Source organism: Aspergillus mulundensis (genome assembly GCF_003369625.1).
Source record: "Aspergillus mulundensis strain DSM 5745 chromosome Unknown scaffold_4, whole genome shotgun sequence".
NCBI lineage: Eukaryota > Fungi > Ascomycota > Eurotiomycetes > Eurotiales > Aspergillaceae > Aspergillus > Aspergillus mulundensis.
In genome coordinates, this window is record NW_020797892.1 from 977817 (window position 1) to 1000453 (window position 22637).

A 22637-nucleotide genomic window follows, 5' to 3' on the forward strand; every position below is an offset into this window, starting at 1 on the left:
TGTGTTTAGTAGTTAAAAGTATGTTTATTATTTATAAAAAATAAATATTTTAAAATATAATATTATTTTAGAAAAGGACTAGCTTTATAAATATTTTTTAAAAATAAACTTTAATATTAATAAGATATATTTTCCTATTATTAATAAAAAACACCTTTTTATTATTAAGCCTATTTAAACTTAACCTAATATTAATAATATTTAAACTTCCCTAAAAATTATATTAATAAAGTAAGTTAAATGCCTACTATAAAAGCAAATCTAGCAGGCCTTTTTTATAATTATTTACCTTAATTTTAACTAAAATAAGGGTATAAAAAAGGGATTTAAAGTATTTAAATTAGCTAAAAAAATTACTTAAAAGTTTATAAATTAATTTAAAAAAAAACTCCTATTAACTTTTTTTTAAAATAAAATATAATTTATAATATTAACACGGGTAATTTTTTTTTTATTAATTAACCTTTTTATTCGCTCTCCCAGGAAAAGCTTAAAAAGTTAAAAAAGTAATTTATTAAGCTTTTAAAAAAAGGTATTATTTATATTTTTACTAGCCCTTAGGAATTTCTAGTTATTTTTATTTTAAAGCCTAGTAGTAAATAGTATATATATATTAATTATTAATTATTAAACTAAAAAATTATTAAAAATAGCTATTTACTCCCCTATATTAAAAACCTTATTAACCTTATAAAATTTACTTAATATTTTTTTAAAATTAACCTTTTTTTAAAATATTAGTAAGTGCGGATAAGCAAAGTATTAATTTAAAAAATAGCCTTTAATATTATTTTTAAAAAATATAAGTTTTTAATAATATTATTTAGGCTAAGCAACGCCCTAGCCACCTTTTAAATATTAATAAACTAAGTTTTTACCCCTTATATAAAAAAAACTTGTGTTATATATTTTAATAATATTTTTATTTTTTTTAACTTTATTAAAAAGTATAAAAAATACCTTTACTAAATTATAATAGCCCTTTAAAATAATAAGCTATTTATTAAAGGCTTTAAGTATACCTTTATTATAAAAAAATTAAAGTTTTATAGCTATATTATTAGGTATAAATATACTTAACCCATGCTAGTAAAGTTAAATATTATTTAAAATTAGCTAAAACCTTAAAATATTTATAAAGTCTAGTAATTTTTAGGCCTTGCCATGTATTATTAAAAATATATTAAAAACTTTACTAAAATTACTATATTACTATATAAACTTTTTAAAAAAAAACGCCGCCAAGTAAAAAAAAAAGTATTATATAATATAATAAAATATTTAATATAAACTTATATTTATTACTTTAAAAAAAATATTAATTAATACTTTAATGCTTAAAATTATAGAGCTATATAAACCCTTTAAAATTAAAATAAATACCTTAAAGTAGGTAATTAGCATAATTTTTAGCTAGTAGGATAACTAGGGATATTAATATCTTATTACCTATAATAACTATAAACTTAATAATACTAAAAAAAATTACTTAATATAAAAAAAAGCTTTTTATAATTAAAAAGGTATTATACTAATAAAATTACTACCTTAAAAATTATACTATAACCAAAGTTATTATTAATTATAAGAGTTTTAAATACCTTGCTACTATAAGAACTTACTTTAAGTAACTAGTATAATAAGTAAAAAAGTTTTAAGTATATAACCTAAATATTTATTATTACCTAGGTATAAAAACTATTATTTTTAATATTTTTAATTAAAAACCTAATTTTATTAAAAATAGCCCTGCTAATATTTAAAGTAATTAAAATAAAAAAATAGTAAATGCTTGGGTTAAGCGCATGATACTAATATTAATAATTATATTAGCTAAAAATAAAAAAAAATATTAAAAAAACATAATAATAACCTACCTTAAAAATAGTTAATTACTTAATAATAAATTTTTTATAAATTAGGTATAATAAAAAAGCAAGGATTTTTATTAAGGCCCTTAACCAGGTGTAAAACTTAATACTATAAAAAATATTTTTTTATATATTAAATTAAATAGTTAAAAGGTACTATACCTATAAATATTTTTTAAAAAAAACTTTATGCGCAAGATATATAAGTTTTATAATTACCTAAAATATTTAGGCCTTTTAGGTATAATTAGTAATTATGCTTGGTAGCCTATAATAAAAAAAATATTTAGTATATAGTTCACGCCTGCCCTACTTGCTAGGTTATATAAAGGTTATAACTAAAATTAAAATATAAGGCGTAATTTTATATATTTAAAGGGAATATGCAACCTTTTAAATAATAAAAAATTAATTTTATTAAGGTACTGCTAGTAACACCTAATAATAATAAATAAATTATTATAATTATTAATTATATAACAAGCTAGCTAGTTACTAAAGCTATTTTTAATACTAAAAATAAAATAATAGTAAGATTTTTATATAAAAAATTTTTTATTTATTATAGGGCTATAACAAAGTTAATATTAAATAATAATTTAAACCTGCTATTTAAGGTTATTACTTATTTTATATAATTACTAAAAATAAAGCACCGTGTTACTATATTATATTACCCTAAAATAAATAAGTATATTAAATAATTAAATAAAATTTTTAGCTTAATACTTATAAAAATATTACTTAAAAAACTAATAAAATTATAAAATTAGTACTTAAATTAGGTATTATTTATTATATATATTAAATTATATAATATTACTAGTATAAGTTTCTTTAAATTTTTATATAATATTTAATTATGCCTTTTTATAAATAATATATTTATAAAAACTATTACCGCGGAGGATTATATTTTTAAGTTATAATATACTTAAATTATTATTAAAAAATATTTATTAGCTTATGCTATTAAGTAATAGCATATTTATAATTATAAAGTAAAGTATTACTTATTTTAAAAAAATAATTAAGTTTTAATTAAAAATAAAAACCTATAAAAATTTAATGCCAAGTGGTTTAAACCTTATAAAATATTAAAATTATACTTACTTAGTATATATATTATTACTAAACTAAATAAACACGTTATTTATAATCTTATTAATAAATAATACCTTATTTATATAAAAGTTAATAATTTAAAAAAGCTTTGGGTAAGTATATAATTATAAAAAGTTTTTAAAAAGTAAGGCTAAAAAATTATAAAACTAATTAAGGTATAGTAAATTATTAATACTATTAAGCCTTTAACCCCCTTTTATTTTAACTTATTAATATAAATAAAAGCGGAATAAAATAAGCATAAGAACAAGGGACTATTTTTAAATTAAGTAAAAAAAGGTACCGCTATTAATAAGCTTACTATTAAAAATAAAAAGTATGTTAAAAAGGCAAGAGCTTTTAAGGCTAGTAACACTTTAGTAATAAAAATGTTATAAATAAGAACTTATAATCTTATTTAATATATATTTTTAAATTTAAAACTAAATAAAAAATAAACTTTAAAGACTTATTAATCCTAATTAATAGTTTAGTAAAGAAAACTATTAATAAATACTAAAAATACTAACCTTTATAAAATACTAAAGAGACTGGTATTAAGCATAACTTTACTATTATTATTTTAAATTATTATATTTAAAAAAAAAGTATTTTATAAAAAAAAAAGCGTAGCGCCCATGCTAAAAAAAACCTGGTAGGTAACTTGCTAATATTTTATTTATTTTATTTAAGAAAAATTAAAACTAACTTACGCTTTATTACTATTATAAACTATTTTATTACCAGCCTTAACTATATTTAAGTTTTTTAACTTGCTTAAAGTAAAAGCCGCCTGCTATTTTATATTTAAATCTACCTTGCTAAACTTAGCAAGCTCCTTATTTATAATTATTTTATTATTAATATTTATATTTATATTTATATTTTTATTAAAACCTAAATTACTACCTAGGACTTTGCGAAAGTAACTAATTTTTTTTTAAATTTTAAAAATAAGATTTTTTTTTTACTATTTTATTAAGTACTATTTACAAGCCTGGAATACCTAATATTAATAATTAGGGATATTATTAACTAACTTAAAAAAGAAAAACTTACCTTTAAAAAAGAATATTAAAAAAAAAACTAAAATTAAAAAAGGGATTTAAATAAATTAAGTTAGTATATATTTTAATATTAATAGCACTAATCCCTATATTAAAAATTTTTTTTAAAAAAAATAGTTAAAGGTAAAAGGGCGCTTACCAACACTTATTAAGTTTAAAACTTAAAATTATTTTAAAAAAAATTAAGCTACTTAAACCTTTGCTTTAGGGCAAGGTTTAACTAAATTAAAAATTTTATTAATATTTTTAAAATATATTAACAAGCCTAAAGGGCCGGCAGCAGGGTAAAAAAAAATAAAAAGCTAAAAAAAAATAATAATAGGGGAAAGCCCTAGTATAAAAGCTTAATTATATTAATAAGTTAAATTTTAACTTAAATTACTAGGATTAACCCTAAAATAAAGCAAGTAAAAATATATTATTAATTAAAAAGCCTTAAAATTATTAAGGCTTATTAAAAGTGCTTCCAGGCTTTTTTATATAATAATTAAAAAGGATTATAATAAAAGCTTTTTATTTAAAAAATTATAGGGTAGGATAGTAAACTCCCGTATAAAATTTAAAACTTTATTAAAAAACTTAAAAAAAAAAAGTAAAAAGTAGGTGCTAGCTTAAAAATAGTATAATATTTTTAAAAAAATTTAGGGGTTATATTAAATTTATTAATATTATTAATTATATTACTAGAATTTTTAAAATCTATTTTTTTATTATTACTAGGGTTAGTTTTTAAAATAATAAATTATATAGGCTTCTTGCCCTTGCTTTTACCTAGTAGTTAATAATTATACTTAAATATTTTATTAAAATTTACTTGCTTTTTTAAAGCCTGCTTTAATAATAATATTACTTGCTTTTTTATCACGCGAATCTTATTTATTTTTATTATATAAATTATTATATTAAAGGTCCCATGCTTTTTAATAAATTTATAAAATATTAATAATTAAGTATTATAAGGTAAGAAAAAAAACTTATATTATTAACTTATTATTTTATTTAATAAATTAAGGGGCTATTATAGTTTAAAAAAAGCACTAGGTTTATTAATATATAAAAATATAGTAAATATATACTTTTTAAAAAAGCGCCTAACCTTTAAGCTTGGGGGCTTAAATATAAGTAATAAAAATTATTTTAAATAATATTTTATAACTATTATAAGCTACTTTTTTTTAATAATAATACCTTATTATTACAGGGCTATAATAAACTATTAATATTAGTTTTTAATAGTATAAACTTTATACTTACTAAGCCTAATAAACACCTAATTTAGATTCTTATATTTAAAAAAAAAGCTTTAAATAGCTTTAATAACCTATAAGGTTTTATAAGTATAATAATATATTAGCTTTTACTATTATTAACTAAGTTAAAAAAAAGGGAATACTTACTAAAAAAAGTTATAAAAAAACTATTTACTATTTTACTACTAGTACGGCTAGTTTTTACCTTTTTTTAAAAAAAAAGAAGTTACTATAGTATTTTACTTGCGCTTAAAAAGTAATATACTAAACTTTTTAAAAGCTATAATTAAGGATTTTAATAAAAAAAAAGTAAGAAAGAAAGCTAGAATATTTAAAAAATTTATAGGAAGTTTTAGAAAAATAAAAAAAAATAAGTAAAAAAATATTATTTATTAATAAAAAAATAATATTATGGTGGGGGTATTACTAGTAATAAGTAAGTTATTAATAAAGGCCTTTATAATTATTATAATAATAAAACCTTATTTTAAACACTTTAAATATTTTATTAAAAAGCTTTTTTTTAAATAAATAGCAAATAATTACTATTATAAAATTTAAAATAAAAAATACTTAATACCACTAGCTATAAAGGCTAAGATTATTATTTATAAAAAATATATTAAAAGCAAGCGCCTTAAATAAAAAAAAAATATTATTATATATTATAATTTAATATAACAAGGCAAGAACTAAAAAAAAAAAGTTATAGGGTAATTATAAAAAAAAATATAAAAAAAAAATAAAAAAGTTAAAAAAAAGGGAGTTTTATATAGGCGCGGGGTTAACCTTATTTTAAAGTTAAATTTTTATTAAAATTTATAATAAACTTTTATTATTAGTTTTTTAAAAGGGCTAGCCTTTTTAAAAAGTTAATAACTTATAGTTTTAACCTTTTTTTTAAACTTTTTTTATTTTTTACTTTATTTTATTTTAAAAAAATAAAAAGCAAGCCAGGGTAAGTTATGCCTGGTAAAGTTTTTAAAAATAAAGTATAAATAAAGGCTATTATAATTAATAATATTAAGTTAAAAATATATTAAGTAATTTTTATTAGTATTAGCAAGCTAAATTTTTTTAGTTTTATACTTAAAAAAGTTATTTTATAATTTATAAATTTTTTTATTATAAGAAATAATAATATTTTTTATATATTATAATATATTTTTTTTATTTATAATATATTAGGGGCTTTAATAAAAGTTTTTGATTTTTTATATTTTTTATTAAAATATATTTAAAAATAGGGGTTAATATTAAGGGTATTATTTTATTTAAGTAAAAAAAATATAATTTTATTAATAGTATTAATACCTTAGGTTATTTTATTAGTTATGGTAATACTAAGGCCTAGAAATATTAATAATCTTAAAAAATAATATTTAGGCCTTACCACCCTAAATAAAAGTTATATAAAGTGCTTAAAGGCCTTAATAAAAAACCTTTAAATAATTTTATATTTAATTTTTTTTATATATTTTCTCTTAATTGCCCGGCCTCACCGGCCGGGTAATCTCCAGCGCTAGCGTTATCACATCTAGGTATTATTAATAGCTTTTTTACGCTAGTTATTATTAGTTTAATTAAAATATAGTTTACTTAATTAATATTTTTAGTATTTAATAGGTTATTTTATTACTAATAGTAAAATTAATATAATAATAAAATTAATTTAGTGCGGGTGTTTTAATATTAATAGTTAATTTATATAAACTTTTTTTAATAATATTTAATATAATATGCGTGCGGCTTTAAAAATTTATTATTTTTATTTTATATTTTAATTTTTAATATACCTATAATAGTCCCCTTTAAGCCCCTAGTATATTAAGTAACTTAATAAAAACCTAATTATAAAAATTAAATAGCTTAAAAATTAGGCCTTAAGGTAAGCGTAGCACGTAGTAAATTTTGGTTATATCTAACTTGAGTAAGCCCCTTTCTAACAGCGCTAGCGCGCTGTCGCAAGAGGCTTGTGTTGTCTGTAGGTGGTGGTCCCAAGTTTACTATCCAATACACCACCTCGACTGCATATCCCACCTCCCACCAACACAAACAACAGGAACAGGCAGTTTAGCTCCAGCCATTTCACCCTCATGCGGCCTCTCAACGACGACGCGATACTGCGCCATCATAGCCTCACCTGCACTCCCAACCCGTCTCTCACGCCCACAAACCTCCACCAAAACACCCCTATTCTTAAACGGATCATGGATCGACGCGCGGCGCCTCGTCAGAATGCAAAGACTATCTAACACGCCCGCACCGATGAACGCCGACCACGTCTTATACCTCTTCCATTCAGGCGGTATGGACTTGCTATCAAGCTGGAGTATGAAGGTGACCTCGCCGCCGCCAACGGGGCCGATGCCGTCGTCCTCCGTGGCGACTTTAAGGTGTATGGGATGTGAAAGAGGTACATTCACGTCCGCTGCCCTTGTTCTATCTGTTGTGCGCAGCTGCAATGCCGGCAGAGAGACAGTTAGCCCATCAGACCCAACAATTCCCCGCTCACTGCTCGCCCATGTCCCCTCGCCCTCCGAGCCAGGACGGACATCCAGCAGCGACAGCGGCGCCCATTTCCAGCCTGGACTCCGCATGCGCGAGACCTCCCAGAGCAGGATAGTCAGAGGCAGCCGTTCAATATGCGTCAGGAGCGTCTGGATCCGTTTCTCCTGGCATTCGGCCAATCTACCTCCCGCATCAATCCCAAATGCCCGAGCAAGCACGCTTAGCAGCGGGTTCGAATCTATCAGGCTAAGCCAGTACCTCTCCCTCGGCCTCAAAGGCTTGATAGCCGTCAACGGCGCCGTATCGATTCCCAGCATCTGGCCGAAGCAGATCGTCTCGTCTTCGGCTTTACTTGCAGTCCGTCCACGGAACCCAAGGGAGACGCCTTCGAAAAACGCATAAGCGGCGTACTGCGTCCCCTCGGCTTTTGCGTCCTCGCGGGTAGATACGATATTCTCAAGCCAGAATTCGTCGCGGATGTTTCGTGTCCCGGCGTTCGAGTGTTTTGTTACAGGGCAGAAGACGCGCGTTTGGATGTTGACGCTCATGTCGTCGTCAATGTCGGAAAGGTCGGAGAATACACCTGCGCTTTGGAGAATGGGCATCCAGGTATCGTAGACCTGGGCAGTCGAGCCCAGAGTCTCCGGGAGAAGCGTCAGTGCACGAGCGAGACGGAGCGCATTCGGCTCGCTGAGGACATTTTCCACGCCTCGTTTCTCGAGCATAGCAGATACAGCGAGGATATTGCGCTCAGCGTAAGAGCGATCAAAAACGAAGTTCGATGAAACCGCCTTGTCGTGAAACTGGAAGAGCAGTTCTTTGCCGACGCGGCCTTCGAGGAGCGTCCAGGCGCGCGTCACCCAGGGACAGTACTTGATGCGCATGTTCATCTCGACCCAGTCCATTTCTGCGTCGGTGCGCTGGGCCATGAGCGAGTTGTCTAGTGCCAGCGTTTTGTCTGAGGCTCTGAATGTCTCGTGCATGCGGTTTATGGCGATGCGTCGGAAGGGCGAGTGTCTGTCCCCCACTGGGATGCAGAGGGTGTCGAGCCAGAATCTCACTGGGTGAGGCGAGTCTGCGTAGAGCGCGTTGACAAGGTTTTGGATGTAGGCGAGTTGGCAGTGTGGTAGCGTATTATCGTGCGGATTACCCAGGCCGTCTGACCAGACGTGCGAAATGGTCACGTAGACCTCTCCCTGCTTAGCTGGATGGACTTCGACGTCTCTACTATTGTCCGACAGATTAACGAGCGGGTATCCCCCCTCATCGAGGATCTTCACGACATCCTCCACTACCGGCCCCATGTCCCAGCACATCTCGCCCTTACAGTCCGGCCGATGCCGCGTTCTGTAGGTCGGCTCATCGATCTGGTGCGCCTGGCACCCTTGCCCGGCTATACACCGACTATGGTCCTTCCCCTGCGCCCAGCGGTCAACCTGCGCAAGGTAGAACCGAGTCGAGCAGTCGGTCTGATCGTTCAACCTGCTAATCTCCGCCGCGCACCATCCTGCCTCGGCTAAAGCCCGATCAAGCGGTGGAAAGTCCCAGACCAAGGGAGGGAGATTGACTTCGAAGCTGTACATGTTGATGTCGATGCGTGCCCGACGGAGGTAGTCAACCAGTGTGATGATGGAGAAGAGCACGGTATTCGTCGTTGACCACTTTGAATCTACCTTCTCTGATCCTTTTGGTTCTGACGAGCGGCGATAGAACCCATTCACAACGGCATTCGCAAGCTCAAGACATCTGTCCAAGTTCGCAGAGTGCTCGTCAATCTCGTCGCGGACTCCGTGTGCCACGGCAGCGGCCCAGTACCAGATATACCGATTGAGCTCTTTGGTCGTGATTACCATCTCATTGCCTGATTTTCCGATGAAATGGTCTGGTTGGAACTTCATCTCCGGCGTGCCAAATGCCTCAGCCAGCAGACCGAAGTACAGCCATGCCTGGAGGAAGCCAATCGATGGGACTGGCAGGTCATTGCCGCTGCACCCTTGGTCTAGGAGAGAGCTAAACCCGTGCTTCTTGGGGAACGCTCGAAAGCTATCAAAACCTCGCATCCGGCTCCCATATTCCCAAGGACTGTCACCCGCCAAGTAGGGGACAGTGAGGTGGGCGGTTTTGAGTTCGGAGTCACGGACTCGTGGGATGTGGTCCATGATTAATCAAAAAGACGCAAGCCCTTGGGATGAGATGCTCTTGTCACGGTGAAGCAAAGAACGAGCAGCAGGTAAGAGCGAGGTTGAGGTTGGAGATTGGGGCCGAGGGCTTAAGCGCTTCCACAGAAACATGATTGGACGCGCATTGCCCAGCCACCGCTAATCTAGTATAGTTGAGGTGGAATACGAGCAGAGGTTGTACGCTGGCTTGCCCTTGTCTAACACCCTCGTTGGAAATGTTCTGCTACCCTGGGGCCGGGTATATGGTACATGCTATGACACCAGCCTAAAAAACCACCCCCTTCGTCTGCCTCCCCCTCTCCTCCTCAATCTTCCTCACATTAATATCCCTCCAAACAACAATACTCAGCAAGCAAAGCGGCATCAGCGCCGCCCCCGCAATAACCATCAAGCGCATAACATGCGCATACGAATCCACAATCGCCGTTCTCTCGTCCGACCCATCCGCAAACGACATCTGAAGGACCATATCCCCGAAGATCGCGCGCGCGTTCTCCTTCTGGCTCTCGGGGAGCCGATTATACATCTCTTGTGGGAGGAGGTTATTCCACAGCGCGCCGGCGATCGCGAGGCCAATGCCTGACCCCACGCCGCCGAAGAGCCCGCCTAGCGCGTTGACTACCGCGATGTACTGGTGCGTCACGGGCGCCATGATCGCGAGCCCGCTGGCCACGGTGAAGAAGCCGCTTCCTAGACCGACCAGGATTTGCGTGAGTGCGAGCACGCCCGGGTTCGTGGAGGGGGTGCGGAAGGGGATGATCAGCGCCGTGCCGAGGAGCATGATGGGCACGCCGACGTAGGCTGTATACTTGAAGTTCCCTGAGTAACTTATCCAGGCGCCAATGAGGGGCGCAAAGACGGTGGATGTAAGGCTGTACGCGTTAAGCACGTAGTTTGCGTTCGTGATGCTCAGTCTGTGCACGACTTGCAGGTAGGAACCATAGTACCCGTTCCAGGTGAAGGTGGACAGGAACATCAGGCCGTAGAGGAGGGCGGAGCCGATGATCGTGCCTTGTTTGAGGTACTTGAAGGGCAGGAATTGCACAGGGGCAAGGAGGGCCTCGTAGGCGTAGAAGACGGGGAAGAGAATGACGCCGAGCACGAGCATCGCGATGATGTACGGTGTTTTCCACCCGTTTGGGGCGTAGGCGTTTAGACTGAATGGGAGGAGGAGGAGGGCTAGTGCTGCTGTTATCAGCAGGATACCTGGGAGGTCGAATTCGATGGCGTAGTGCTTTAGCGATTCGAGCCAGGTCCGTGTACTTCGCGCCCGTGGTCTAATAAGACCTTGCCTCTTCGCTTTCCGCGCCATATACACCATCAGCCCCATAGCAGGCGCGCTGCACGCAACAAGAATAATCGCAAACGCCCCAAACGCCCAGCGGAAGTTCAGATGCACATAGAACAGATCCGCGATCGCCGGGCCCGCAAATGTACTCGCGATCCGCGGCGTCCCGATAATCCCAAAGTAGATCATGCGGTTTCTGAGGCTCGTCATATCGGAGATCATCACCTCAATGACGTAGAGCATGCCGATGTGCCCGGTCCAGTAGAGGACGTGCGCGGCAACGTACTGCTCAACCGTGTGGCAGGTGGCTTTGAGGATCATGCCGACGACGCACACGGTGATCATGACGACGAAGCCCTCCACGCGGCCCCAGATGTCAATTACCTCTGAGAGGGCCAGCGGCGCAACGCCGCCGATTATGGACGAGAGCACGCTGCCGACGTTGAGGAGGCCGTGGCGGCCGAAGGAGGACGTGATGTACGGGTTCAGGGTTGCGTCGATGGAGTTCTGGAGGTAGTCGACGAAGGAGATTATGTATAGCCTACCGTACGGTAATGAAAGGGTTAGTTACCATAGAAAGTATCAGCAGTGGGATATTTGGAGGGGAATTACAAGCAGAACAAGCTAACGAGCGTCCATTTCGACCAGATGGTCGTGATTGCCCTGGCCCGCTGCACGCCCTCCTGGAAGCTGCTGTTCGCGTCGGAGTCAAAGGCTCCCTCGTCGCTGCTGCGGGCTGGAATGGCCTGGGTGTCCACGGTGCTTTTCTCGATGTCCCCGTCCACCTGGTTGGTGGTCTGGGACTGCTGGGCGCTGCCATGCACCTCGTTAGGGCAATTGACGGCCATGTTACCGGGCTATAGCTGGCAAGACCTCGAGGCTCCGGCACAGAACGAAAGGTCGGGTGTAGAGAAAGCAAAGCAGGAAAGGAGATCCGGCAAGAATAAATACAAGCCCGGTTTCCTCCTCATCCCACCCTCAGGTCCCTCAGGGTCTGCAGGTGGTCAAAAACCGCCAAGGCAAGCCAAGTGGCGCCGTCGCGCCGAGCGGGCTGGGCAAGACGGTTGTGACTGGAGCAAAAGATCAGATAAGATGACTAGTGGCAAGACGCATGCTCTATCGCTTAATATCCTGCCGGGAAAAGAGGTCTCGAATTCATGGATGTCTGGGCAGGGTTGCACCGGCCTTGGGGGCCAACCTTGGAAGGACGCTCGGTAGCGCTCATTCGACAGGGGGGCTTACCACGAGTCAGACAGAATTTCCTGCACCATTTATCTTGTAGGAGCTTGGAGGACTGTGTTCTGTAGTCCGGCAGAATTGCCGCTTGTGGGTTGGTGGACTTGGTTACCCTCCCAGCTGCTTTCCTAAGGCTGCCGGGTCCAGCCTTTCAGCCGATCATGCCACGAGGAAGGTTAGTGAGATTGTGCCATTTTGGTCCTCACTGGATGCAGAGGTATCATTCTCCAGTTAGGTAAAGCAATATAGTAAGAAGACCCCTTTGATTGACGCTTGAAGGCTCATCTCAGGCTAATGAATAATGGTATGGTAGGCATAAGGCTCTACCTAGGCTCTGAGGCCCGGCATAGTAAAGCAGATACACGGCGATTCATTTGGAATTTTAAGCTCTGCAATATCAGTATCTCGCCATTCCTAGAGCCCTAGGCTCAGTATACCTAGTGCTAGGTAACATTGAACCGAGCGAGAGTCCCGTTTCACACCTACCATATATGCAGTGCCCAGGTTTAGGTAGGCCATACCTCATTCGGATTGGTGCAATTCTTAGTCGTTTCGAGAAAGATTCCTCGGCTGGCTTTTACTGATAAAATTCGAGGATATATCCAATGTGCCACGATGTGATGGCCAGGGCAAAATGCGATCATGGCACCAGGAGTTAGGGCAAGCTGAGAGGAGGGGCCATCCTTTAATTTTCAGGCATTCATTGGGTATGGTAGTTTTAAGAGAGTATTGGTTACATATCATTTGTTACATAGCACTTGCATTATAAGCATTGAGCTGAATCCAGAAAGAGGAGCTGAAAGTACTGCCATAAATTCACAAAAGGGATATAGAAAATAGACACTGCGAACTGCACCAGCAATATTGGCTCCCATGTTGAATGAGCAGCCACCCAGCCTCTATCAAAAACCTACCCATCCAACGCCAAGGGAGGAGGACCCCCAAAGTCATCACTCGTCGTGTTTCCATAACCCGGCCTGCGCGGGGGATAGTCATCATCAAAGTCATCACTCGTTGTGCGTCCGGGTCCCTTATCGGGCCGGGGCTTAATAGGTGAATGCTCGTCATCAAAGTCATCGCTAGTCGTCCGTCCCTTATCCGGCTTACTAGGGGCAACCTCGTCGTCAAAGTCATCACTAGTCGTACGTCCCTTATCCGGCTTACTAGGGGGAACCTCGTCGTCAAAGTCATCACTAGTCGTACGTCCCTTATCCGGCTTAGTAGGGGAGTGCTCGTCGTCCTCAAACTCAGAATCGCCCTCCTGCCACGGCCGCTCGGTATGCTGGACATGGTCCCAGTCATGGTCCTCGCCGGTGCCGTGATAGTGATGCTCGCCCGGATGGTCGACGTCGATCAACGTATCTGATTCATGCGCATGCTCGTGATCGTGCTCATGCTCGTGGTCGTCTTCTTCACCGGACCGATCTTCGGGGTAGTTCTCTGAGCGGAGAGCAATGTGTTCAAATTGAGCGGCGAGGTCTTGCTCTTCGACTTGGGCCGCGTCAGAGGTCTCATCGGAAGGATCTCTGGGTACTTGCAGCCTGTTGACTACGTAGCGGCCGGTTGGCGCGTGGACGCTGCTCCTTGTCAGTAAAGATGAAGAAAAACGCTTGGGCACGTACTTCGAATACTGGAGATCAACAAGAACATCGCCGCGCTTGTTGAACAGCGGCGTGCCGAAGCGGAATACTCCTTCGCCGGGGAGGAACAGCTTGTGCAGTTCTGCAAGCGAGCTTCCGAGCTTCTGGGAGATGGGGCGAAGCTGCGTGCTCAGCATTTTCTTGATTCTCTGTTTGTAGGAATTGAGAATCGGCTGCACGGTATCGTTGTAGCTGCGTGCGGGGCCGACCTTGACGGTCTTCGAGGTTACAGTGGGACTCTGGGTCTGTACCTGAAGGCCGCCACTGCGGACGGCTTCAAGGGTCAAGGGGAGATGCCACTCGGTTACGCTTTGGTGGATGAAGTATCTAAACGCGGTTAGTCTTTGATGAGCTCAGAAATGGCAGGGGGTGCTTGCGGTTGTCCCCCGCTTACATCCAACACGATTTTATACGCAATCGTGCCCTTGAGATGGATCTCCTTCCCACCGGCGGCAAAGGACAAGTCTGTTGATGATGTTGCTGCAGACAGAAGAAATCAGTCGTCAGCAGAGATACTTCACTGGGTCATCCTGCACAGCCTACTATACCTTCCTGCGAGAAAAGCCACCGAGGTTGGTGCTGATTGCTAACGCTCTGCACCTTGTGCTTGTTTCCTTTCCAGGTCCAATGAGTTCGCCCGTTTGTGGTCTGCTGCTTCCACGAGAAGTAGCTGTCTGTAGCCCGCGCGTGGTTAGGATGCTTGCCGAGCACATACTTGGGCTGAACATTGGCAATCCTGGCTTGGTGCGGCGGCGGCGTCTTTTGCGGGAAAACTTCGGTCTTCTGGTTGACTTCCTGCAGGACTGGTAGTAAGTAGCGCCTCCAGAACAGATCTTGGTTCATGCAAAACGCCGCATCGCCATCTGTAAAGACACCGCGGCTCGAGAGACTTGCGTAGCCCCGGCGGCTGTTGTCAGTAAAGGTCATTATGGCCAATGCATTCTGATCCTGTCCATCCGTTTCAACTGTAGGGCGGCGAGGGTCGATCCAAGGGTAGGGCGCGTAGTCAATGACTGCTGGAGCAAAGGTGCCCACCCAGTTCCGAGCTGATGGCCATCAGTTACTGTACCCAAAGACGGATTGAAGGAACCTACGTGACGACGTCTTTTGACTTGTCAGCGACAAGCCAATGACGTTCACCTTTCGGTCGTCAGCGGTATTGAGCCACTCTCTGGCGAAAAGATTCAAGTTGTACAGTGTATCTGCATCGAGAGTTCGACCGTCAAAGTCGCTCTTGCTCGCATCAAAGCCACTGCCGGCACCAACGTCTACGCTGGTCAGCGTTGCAAACCGAACAACAGAGATCACCCACCCGAGGCATCAAGATACAGCTGGGCCAGTTCAAAAACCGTGTCACGGAAGCCGACCGAGCTCTTGTAGACGGCATACTTGGGGTCGTCCCTACTAAGCACCTTGCTAGCTTCATATAAGTTAGCACTGTGCTCTTTGTGCTGCAGCCAACTCACCAATTCTGGTCTTAAACACAAGCTTCCAGCGTTTCATGTTAAAAACATGATAACTGTCTGGTGCCCCTGGGCGCGAAGTGCGCAGATGGAGGCGCCCTTGTTGGAAAGGCAGGGTGAACAGGATCTGGTAGGCTGGGTTGCGCTCCTCGACATGGATCGAGACGTAGGGAGCTTCAACCTTCGCCTGTTCAATCCACTGGCCCGACGCCTGATTCGTATTGACTGCCTCGCGGTCCTTTCGTTCCCACGCCACAGGTCTTGGGTACATGAGCTTGAAGTTGTTATTGATGAACCCCTGGCTCATGACAAAGACCTGGTCATAGGGGCTGGGGTCGGTCTCGTTGACCCGGCTCCATTCGATCGAAGGCATGGTGGTAGAGTGTGAGTGAATAGAAAGAGGGTCGACTGCAACACTGAACGATAATCTGTTTCTCTAGGGCGAGAGACGTTGAATAAATATCGCAACGCGACCCTCCATCACACTGGGTTGAGGTGGCTGGCTAGGCAACCTTTACTCTTCGGCATGGCCGTGTGATGGCAGATGAGGCCCAGCCAGCCACTGCAGCAAGATCCCTTGCAACGAACCCCTCTTTGGACAGTAGCGTCGACGCATCCAGTTAGTTTGCAGGATCCTCGGGCTCGGACATCCTTGGGTAGTGTCAGTGGGCAGCAGTGTGCGGTCCGATGGGGTAACGGTTCGTCCGGTGTTCCCGGTGGCTTCCTGCAGTGAGACAGTTGATGATAGTCTAGTGTAGTGGGTTAATGTCTTATTGGTAGAGAGAAACCGGGCTAGGAAACTGTTCAGCTGCTTCGTCACAAAAGAGGGGCATCCTTGTCGATAGTTGCCTTAGTATAGTTGCGCTCGAACTGCGGGGTTGAAGGGGGGTAAGCTCAACCTGACTGATTGTGAAGTTCACCTGTGCGTACGTATCTGAGTAATTGCCTAGTCATTGCAAATGAAAGAAAAGGAAAGGACCACAAGGAGAACGACTGCTGTCGGAAGGAAAGAGCCACTGAGGCCTCGAGATCCACGCCATGTGGTTGTGGGTTCCATTGTTCTTTCACTGAATGGCAGTGTGAATAGAGAAGTACCCTACTTCTGGTGAAAGAGCATTCTTCACATTATGGCAGTGTGAATGGAGAAAAAACTCCCAGTGAAAGAGCCAGCTGCTCCGGTACTCTTTGTTCCAGCCTACAATTGCCTTTTGTCCAGCTGTGATGGTTCGCTTTGAAGTCATGTATGCTTTCTGCACAGCCCTACCCTCTTAGCCTTGACTGAATGCAAATGTGTGCTCTCTCTACAAAGCGCTTGCACATTTCCACAAAGCCGGCACTTATTGCTTTTATGTACTCGATAAGATCACTCCTAATCAAGTCTGCTCTTGAAGTCTATAAAAGCACAGGAAGTAACCATGGCCAGCAGCACATCAAGAACAAAAACACCACTTGCCGTAATCGAATGCGTTAAGCGCATACCCTGATAAGTATACCTACCCCTTTACACAAAACCAAGCAGACTGAATACTCCGATCAAAATGTCTCACGCCGACCAAAACACCGTCCCACAATCAACCAACGACCTCTTCAGCTCCGGCACCCTGGATATCTACCTGGCTCCATCGAACACGCGCCTGGGCAAGCCCCTCGCACGGTGGTGGGTAATGCTAGCGCCCTCCAACACTCCGCCCGATGTGAAGGACTGCTCGTTCTACCACACCGCGGCAATCAAGGACGGATCCAGGGTCGTATACAAAGTCATATGCAGGATACACCACCTACCCTTCGACCACCCGCCGCTCTCAACGAAGCTCGCGACTCCATACAGGCTAGGCACAGTCCCGCGCTTCAACCGGGTCGATGTCTTGCGCATTGTGGACGCCACCGTAACGGACGTCGCCAACGAGACGCAGCCGTGGCCCCGCACGTTCGTGGAGAAGCTGGAGGAGGCGGACTATGTGCAGCGGGGAACGGCGGACTGGTATATGCGGCACTGCGAGCCGCGGACTGCGGATGGACTGGATGAGTTGGTGGCGCAGATGTCGTTGAGTGCGAAAGAGAGTCTGGATGAGCTGGTGGAGAGGTTGGATTTGGAGGACCCTCGGGAGGCGGAGGAGTCGATTCAGGAGATGATGGGGAAGATGGGGTTGGGTGATGGAAAGGGGAATGGGATGTGATTAGTTAGTTTTTTTTATCAATCTGGATTGGTTTTTTCTATCATCGGCTTGTACTGTAAGAGAACAGGGCTAGTACCTAGCCCTAACTAACCCTGGCCGCGTTTCAGACTCAAGTAGGAGGACACCTGGTCGCTACGTGTATGATCTCCAGGTTTCTTCCGAGGGTTGTCTGAATGATTTCTTTATGTCCATTCTTCTAAGCTTTCTTTTCTCCCGAACGTTTCTGTAGGCAACAGTGTCTTTTTCATTGTCAAAGCACTCGGCGTTTTAAGTCCACCGGGTCCATATAGCCCCTAACACGGCCCTCCAAGCTTGCAGGATTCATGTTCCAGTAATTCCGGCCCAAAAAGACCTTATACATGCACAGATATTTGTTTCAGGTTCTTCTGACACGTATTGTTGTATGCCCACCTGATCACTATGTGCGTCACTGGTGCGGATAATGTTGGAATTAGGGCTGAGGGATTACCCCGGGTTATGCGCTGACCACGCGTCGATCTTCGCTTAGCTACATATACACTCAACCTTTACCTAGACTCTAGAAAGTATAGATCTAGCTATTTCAGGGCTACAAGGGCTAAAGGCTTACAGTTCCTTCCCAATCGACCCTGTTTCATTGCCCTCACAGCCGTAGGACCTACCTATAGGTAGGTACAAAAGCAGCCCCGCAATTACGTCGGCCTCCGGGGTTGGTTCATGCATTCAGCGAATTGGAAAATCCCGGAGACATACCTTGACCCCAAGCAACCCCGTACCCGGCGTAGCTGCGACGTGGCTGTGCTTTACGATGTGTACTCTCCTGCGACGAACATGATACGAACGCTTCTGCCTGGTCTGGTCTTTTTCTTAAATAGTAAGCTTTGCAATCGCATACCACATCACAACCGCCCAGCTACGTTACTGCTTTGGTTTCTTCACGCCGTATCAAGGACTTACTACAGGAGTACTCCCACCGGTTCTATTCAAAGCATTCGCAATGAAGCCCGCCCTTCTCCAACTCCCACTTCTCCTTGCACCCTTCCTTGCACCAGCTTCAGCCCTAGCTGTTCCCAAGGTTGCAGCTGACATCGACCTTGTTCTCGAAAAACGCGGGGATGTGAGTACCTTACCTCTGGCCACAGTGCCCACCCATGCAAATACCTTTCCAGTCTCTCTAATGTACGGCCCATTAACAAATATACCCATACTACAGCACGCCGAGGACCAAAAAGATGCGTACGCTTCCGCCCCAACTCCATCCGTCGCCTCCGAGTCCGCTGCTCCTGACGATTGGGCCGGGCCAGGGGTTGGTTCGACTGCCGCTGGCTCTTCTTCCACCGGCTCTCTTGACTCCGCTGCTTTGGTGGGCTTGCTTCCGGACATCCTCAGTATTGACCTGACCAAGTTGACGAGTTTGGTTGGGTCGACTGGCTCTATTGACCTGGCTGGTCTTGTGGACTCGATTTCCTCTTCTGTTCCTATTGATTTCGATAGTCTTTGTGGTTTGGTTCCTGGTCTTGCGTCTGCTGCTTCTACTGGTTTGACGGGTGGTGCAGGTGGTTCTTCTACTTTTTATCCTACTTTGACTGCTTCGACTGCTTCTGTTCCAATTGTGTCAACTGCTTCTGTTCCAATTGCTTCAACTGCTTCTGTTCCAATTGTTTCAACTGCTTCTGTTCCAATTGTTTCAACTGCTTCTGTTCCAACTCTTCCAAATGCTTCATCTGTTCCAGCTTCGTCAGCTCTTCCAACGGCTTCAACTCTTCCAACTTCGTCAGCTCTTCCAATTCCTTCAACTCTTCCAACTGCGTCAACCAATGAAATTGGTACAAATGATTCCTCAGGCTCAGAATACCTGGGCGATCTAACCGATTCCACCGGCTCTTCTGGTTCCGTTGATCTTGCTTCTTTCAATAATCCCTTTGGATCTACTGGTTCTTCTGGTTTCGAGGCTTCCACTGCACTGACTGATGATCTTGGTTCGGATGATTCGGATTATGATAGGATAGGGAGCGGGAGTAAGTTGACTCCGCTGCTGTCACTAATACCTTGGCTTTGAGAATGCTTGATTGGCTCGCCATGAATTGTCTGACGGTAGTGGGTGATGCATGTTACGTACCTGATGACTTGTTCTTGATAATGGTTCTTAAAAAGTAATGTGTTATTTGAGGTTCATGAACCATGTCCACAATTCGGTCTCTGCAAGTTTGTTAATTACAATGGTACCTTAAGCTTCTAATATCAATCCTTCAACTTCCGAGCACCTAAATTCTGCCGTTAAACCCTACTTCGGCGCTCTCGCGTAAGTAGCATCGTACTCAAGCTCTAGGTCCAATCGAACCCGACCGGTTCGCCCTGACAGAGAAAAACTATAAAGCACATGATATGTGCTTTCGATACCTAAAGGTCGGGTAGACAATGTTCCTAGGTAGCCCCGTTTAGCCCGCCTATCTGCTCGGCGAGGTTTGCATATATTTTGACCACGATTAACAATGAATCCCATCTACCTCCTCCCACTTCTAACTCCTCCACTGCTCGCCGCAGCCGCAGCCCTCGAGAGAAGACAGAGATACGTACGTGAGCAGGCAGTCCTCGGCGATTTTCTTTGCGAAATGCAAGGGTACCATGGTACCCGGACAGGGATCCCCAAAAGCCAGGAAAAGCCCCGTTCGACTTAGGGGTCGATTTATTGAGACTCCCAACTCCTATGCGCCTCAATCCGTCTAAATGTGAACAGTTTCCTCTAGTACATGCACTCTTCCCCGCCTGCTTCTTGTTAGACCATAGCAAGACAGTTAGGTGTGCCTCATAAACGGTCCTAGTTTTGTTTCCTTGAAATTGAAGATGAAGCTTTTCCTCTCCCTTCCTCTTCTTCTTCTCCTCAGAGCGACCCAGGCCTTGCCAGCTCCAGTCCCAGTGGCGCCCATTCAGACAAATCTTACGAGAAAGCAGCCTTCTGTGAGTACTTGTGATATGGCATTCAGGCCTTACCTGTTCTTAGCCTTGTGAATCGAAGCAAACTAACTGAATCTTCGGCACATCAGCCGTCTATCCTAAACGCCGGCCCAGGCCTCGCGTACGTTCATCATATTGAAACTGAGAGAGGTTCCTCTTTATCATTACCCCGGACTACCACGCCTATCAACTCATCCTCGACCGGCCACCTCATTCACAACCTCCATCAACGCCAGGATTCAGTACGCCCCACCCCCCATCATCCCTACCTTCAAGGTAATATTAAGACGTGGCTGACACATCCCATAGTGTGCGTTCCAGTTCTGCGCAGCCCCTTTCCCTCCGGTTCAATGCGAGGGATATGGCTGCGGGGCCTGTAACAGGACGTCGAGTCTATGTACGGCACCGCGTGCCGGTGGATTAGAGTGATGCAGTCTCGGCTATACGGAGCAAAGCCTAGATTTAAGCTTGGAATGTCGGACTAGGCAGTAAGATCTGCGGCGCGGTCTCGTGGTGCAGCTAGAGCCGCCGAGCTAACTACTTTGAAAGCAGAGTGGTAGAATGTTTGATGGATGTCCCGGGGGACGAAGATAACATAAAGCGTACATACTACTTAATCGTGCCTTGGAACCGATAGATCTAGAAATACGCCAGATAGTGAGATGCGTGAGGATACCTCATAATGGACCGGTACCTGGGTAACCCTAAGCCTGTGTGACACCTTACCCCTCTCCCATCCCTGCCCCCAGTATATAACCGGCCAATTTCTTCAAGCCGGGCTATCCATTCCATATCTCTTGGCTCCAACTACTCTAATATATACCTAAGCCCCTAGGGGTAAACGCAAAGCCCGCACCATGAAACCCAGATTCGTCCCCCTCGCCCTCCTCGCCTCAGCCCTAACCCTAGCTCTCCCCCCGGTCCCCGGTAAAAGCATCCTCATCAACGCCGTCGAGAAACGCCAGTCAATGGTATGTCGTATACCCAAGCCTAAGACCTGCTGAATCATATCATCTAACTAATTTATTCGCGTCACTACCCAGTGCCCCCAGCTGATCTGCTACGACACCGCGAGTAACTGCAACACCGTTCTGGCTTGTGGGACTTGCGACGGGATGTTCTGCACTGAGCCTAGGTCTTTGGCGGTACCGTATGAGCAGTCTTCGCTTGCGTCCCATAGTTGCCGCCAATGTCAGCAATCCCATCATCCAAATACATCAGCAAATTGAGCTGAGACTGTTGGCTGACGCTCAGCCAAAGGAGTAGGATACGTCCTTAAGCTTCTTATTAACTGGTAAGCCAGACAGGGAACTGTCGGGGCTCCAGGTGCGCTGTCTTAGCGTAGAACCGACAGTCGGCCATTTGCATTCTCGACTCGGTCATCCAGCTCAATCCCGATTCCCCCTCTAAACCCTCCACCTTGTTTTTCAAGATCGGCGCTAAGCACTGTTCCGTGCAGTTGGATGTTATTTGCCGAGTTCGAGAAGTTCACCCCGTCCCACATAAGCCAGCCTAAACAAGAAGAAAGGTCTCAGATTGGCAATACCGCACCATTAATGTTACAAATTCAGCTTACACGAAGGTGGCAAGATGGCATACAAGGTCAGCTGCCGGCTGCGGGATCCTGTACTCTTCACTAGGCGTGAGTGGAGCTGGGTAAGGGACTCTTTGGTTTTTCTTCCCGGGTAGGGAGTGAGTTGATAAGATCGGTGGGTGTATCTGTGTTTAATGTATAGCGCCGAAGCCCTGGTGGCTCTTTCTTTCATTGCGAGTCTTTTCTCATCTGTGGCCGAGGTATATGTTTGCGCTTGCCTTTCAGTACCTTTGTTAGTAGCGGGAGCTCTCTGGATGGATTCGTTTACATATTATAAAACAAGTTGAAACCCTAAGTGGCCCTAAGCTTTAGGTAGGAGGAC

At 41.7% G+C, this 22637-nt stretch overlaps 5 protein-coding genes across 5 annotated transcripts; 2 read left to right on the forward strand and 3 right to left on the reverse strand.

The window, feature by feature from the left end:
* Positions 1 to 7298: 7298 nt before the first annotated feature.
* On the reverse strand, positions 7299 to 9962 carry DSM5745_04842 (uncharacterized protein; the record flags this gene model as incomplete). Its single annotated transcript, XM_026746858.1, has 1 exon — positions 7299 to 9962. One exon carries the CDS (start codon positions 9960 to 9962, stop codon positions 7299 to 7301), a length of 2664 nt encoding a protein of 887 aa, XP_026604338.1.
* Positions 9963 to 10248: 286 nt separating this feature from the next.
* DSM5745_04843 (uncharacterized protein) lies at positions 10249 to 12119 on the reverse strand (the record flags this gene model as incomplete). Its single annotated transcript, XM_026746859.1, has 2 exons — positions 10249 to 11812; positions 11884 to 12119. 2 exons carry the CDS (start codon positions 12117 to 12119, stop codon positions 10249 to 10251), a joined length of 1800 nt encoding a protein of 599 aa, XP_026604339.1.
* Positions 12120 to 13417: 1298 nt separating this feature from the next.
* Positions 13418 to 15983, reverse strand: DSM5745_04844 (uncharacterized protein; the record flags this gene model as incomplete). The annotated part of the gene is made up of 7 exons (XM_026746860.1): positions 13418 to 14084; positions 14130 to 14474; positions 14549 to 14627; positions 14696 to 15193; positions 15242 to 15415; positions 15460 to 15567; positions 15614 to 15983. The coding sequence occupies 7 exons, from the start codon at positions 15981 to 15983 to the stop codon at positions 13418 to 13420; spliced, it is 2241 nt and encodes a 746-aa protein (XP_026604340.1).
* Positions 15984 to 17148: 1165 nt separating this feature from the next.
* Positions 17149 to 17787, forward strand: DSM5745_04845 (uncharacterized protein; the record flags this gene model as incomplete). Its single annotated transcript, XM_026746861.1, has 1 exon — positions 17149 to 17787. The coding sequence occupies one exon, from the start codon at positions 17149 to 17151 to the stop codon at positions 17785 to 17787; it is 639 nt and encodes a 212-aa protein (XP_026604341.1).
* Positions 17788 to 18763: 976 nt separating this feature from the next.
* Positions 18764 to 20208, forward strand: DSM5745_04846 (uncharacterized protein; the record flags this gene model as incomplete). Its single annotated transcript, XM_026746862.1, has 4 exons — positions 18764 to 18883; positions 18980 to 19784; positions 19999 to 20068; positions 20199 to 20208. 4 exons carry the CDS (start codon positions 18764 to 18766, stop codon positions 20206 to 20208), a joined length of 1005 nt encoding a protein of 334 aa, XP_026604342.1.
* Between the last annotated feature and the right edge of the window lie 2429 nt (positions 20209 to 22637).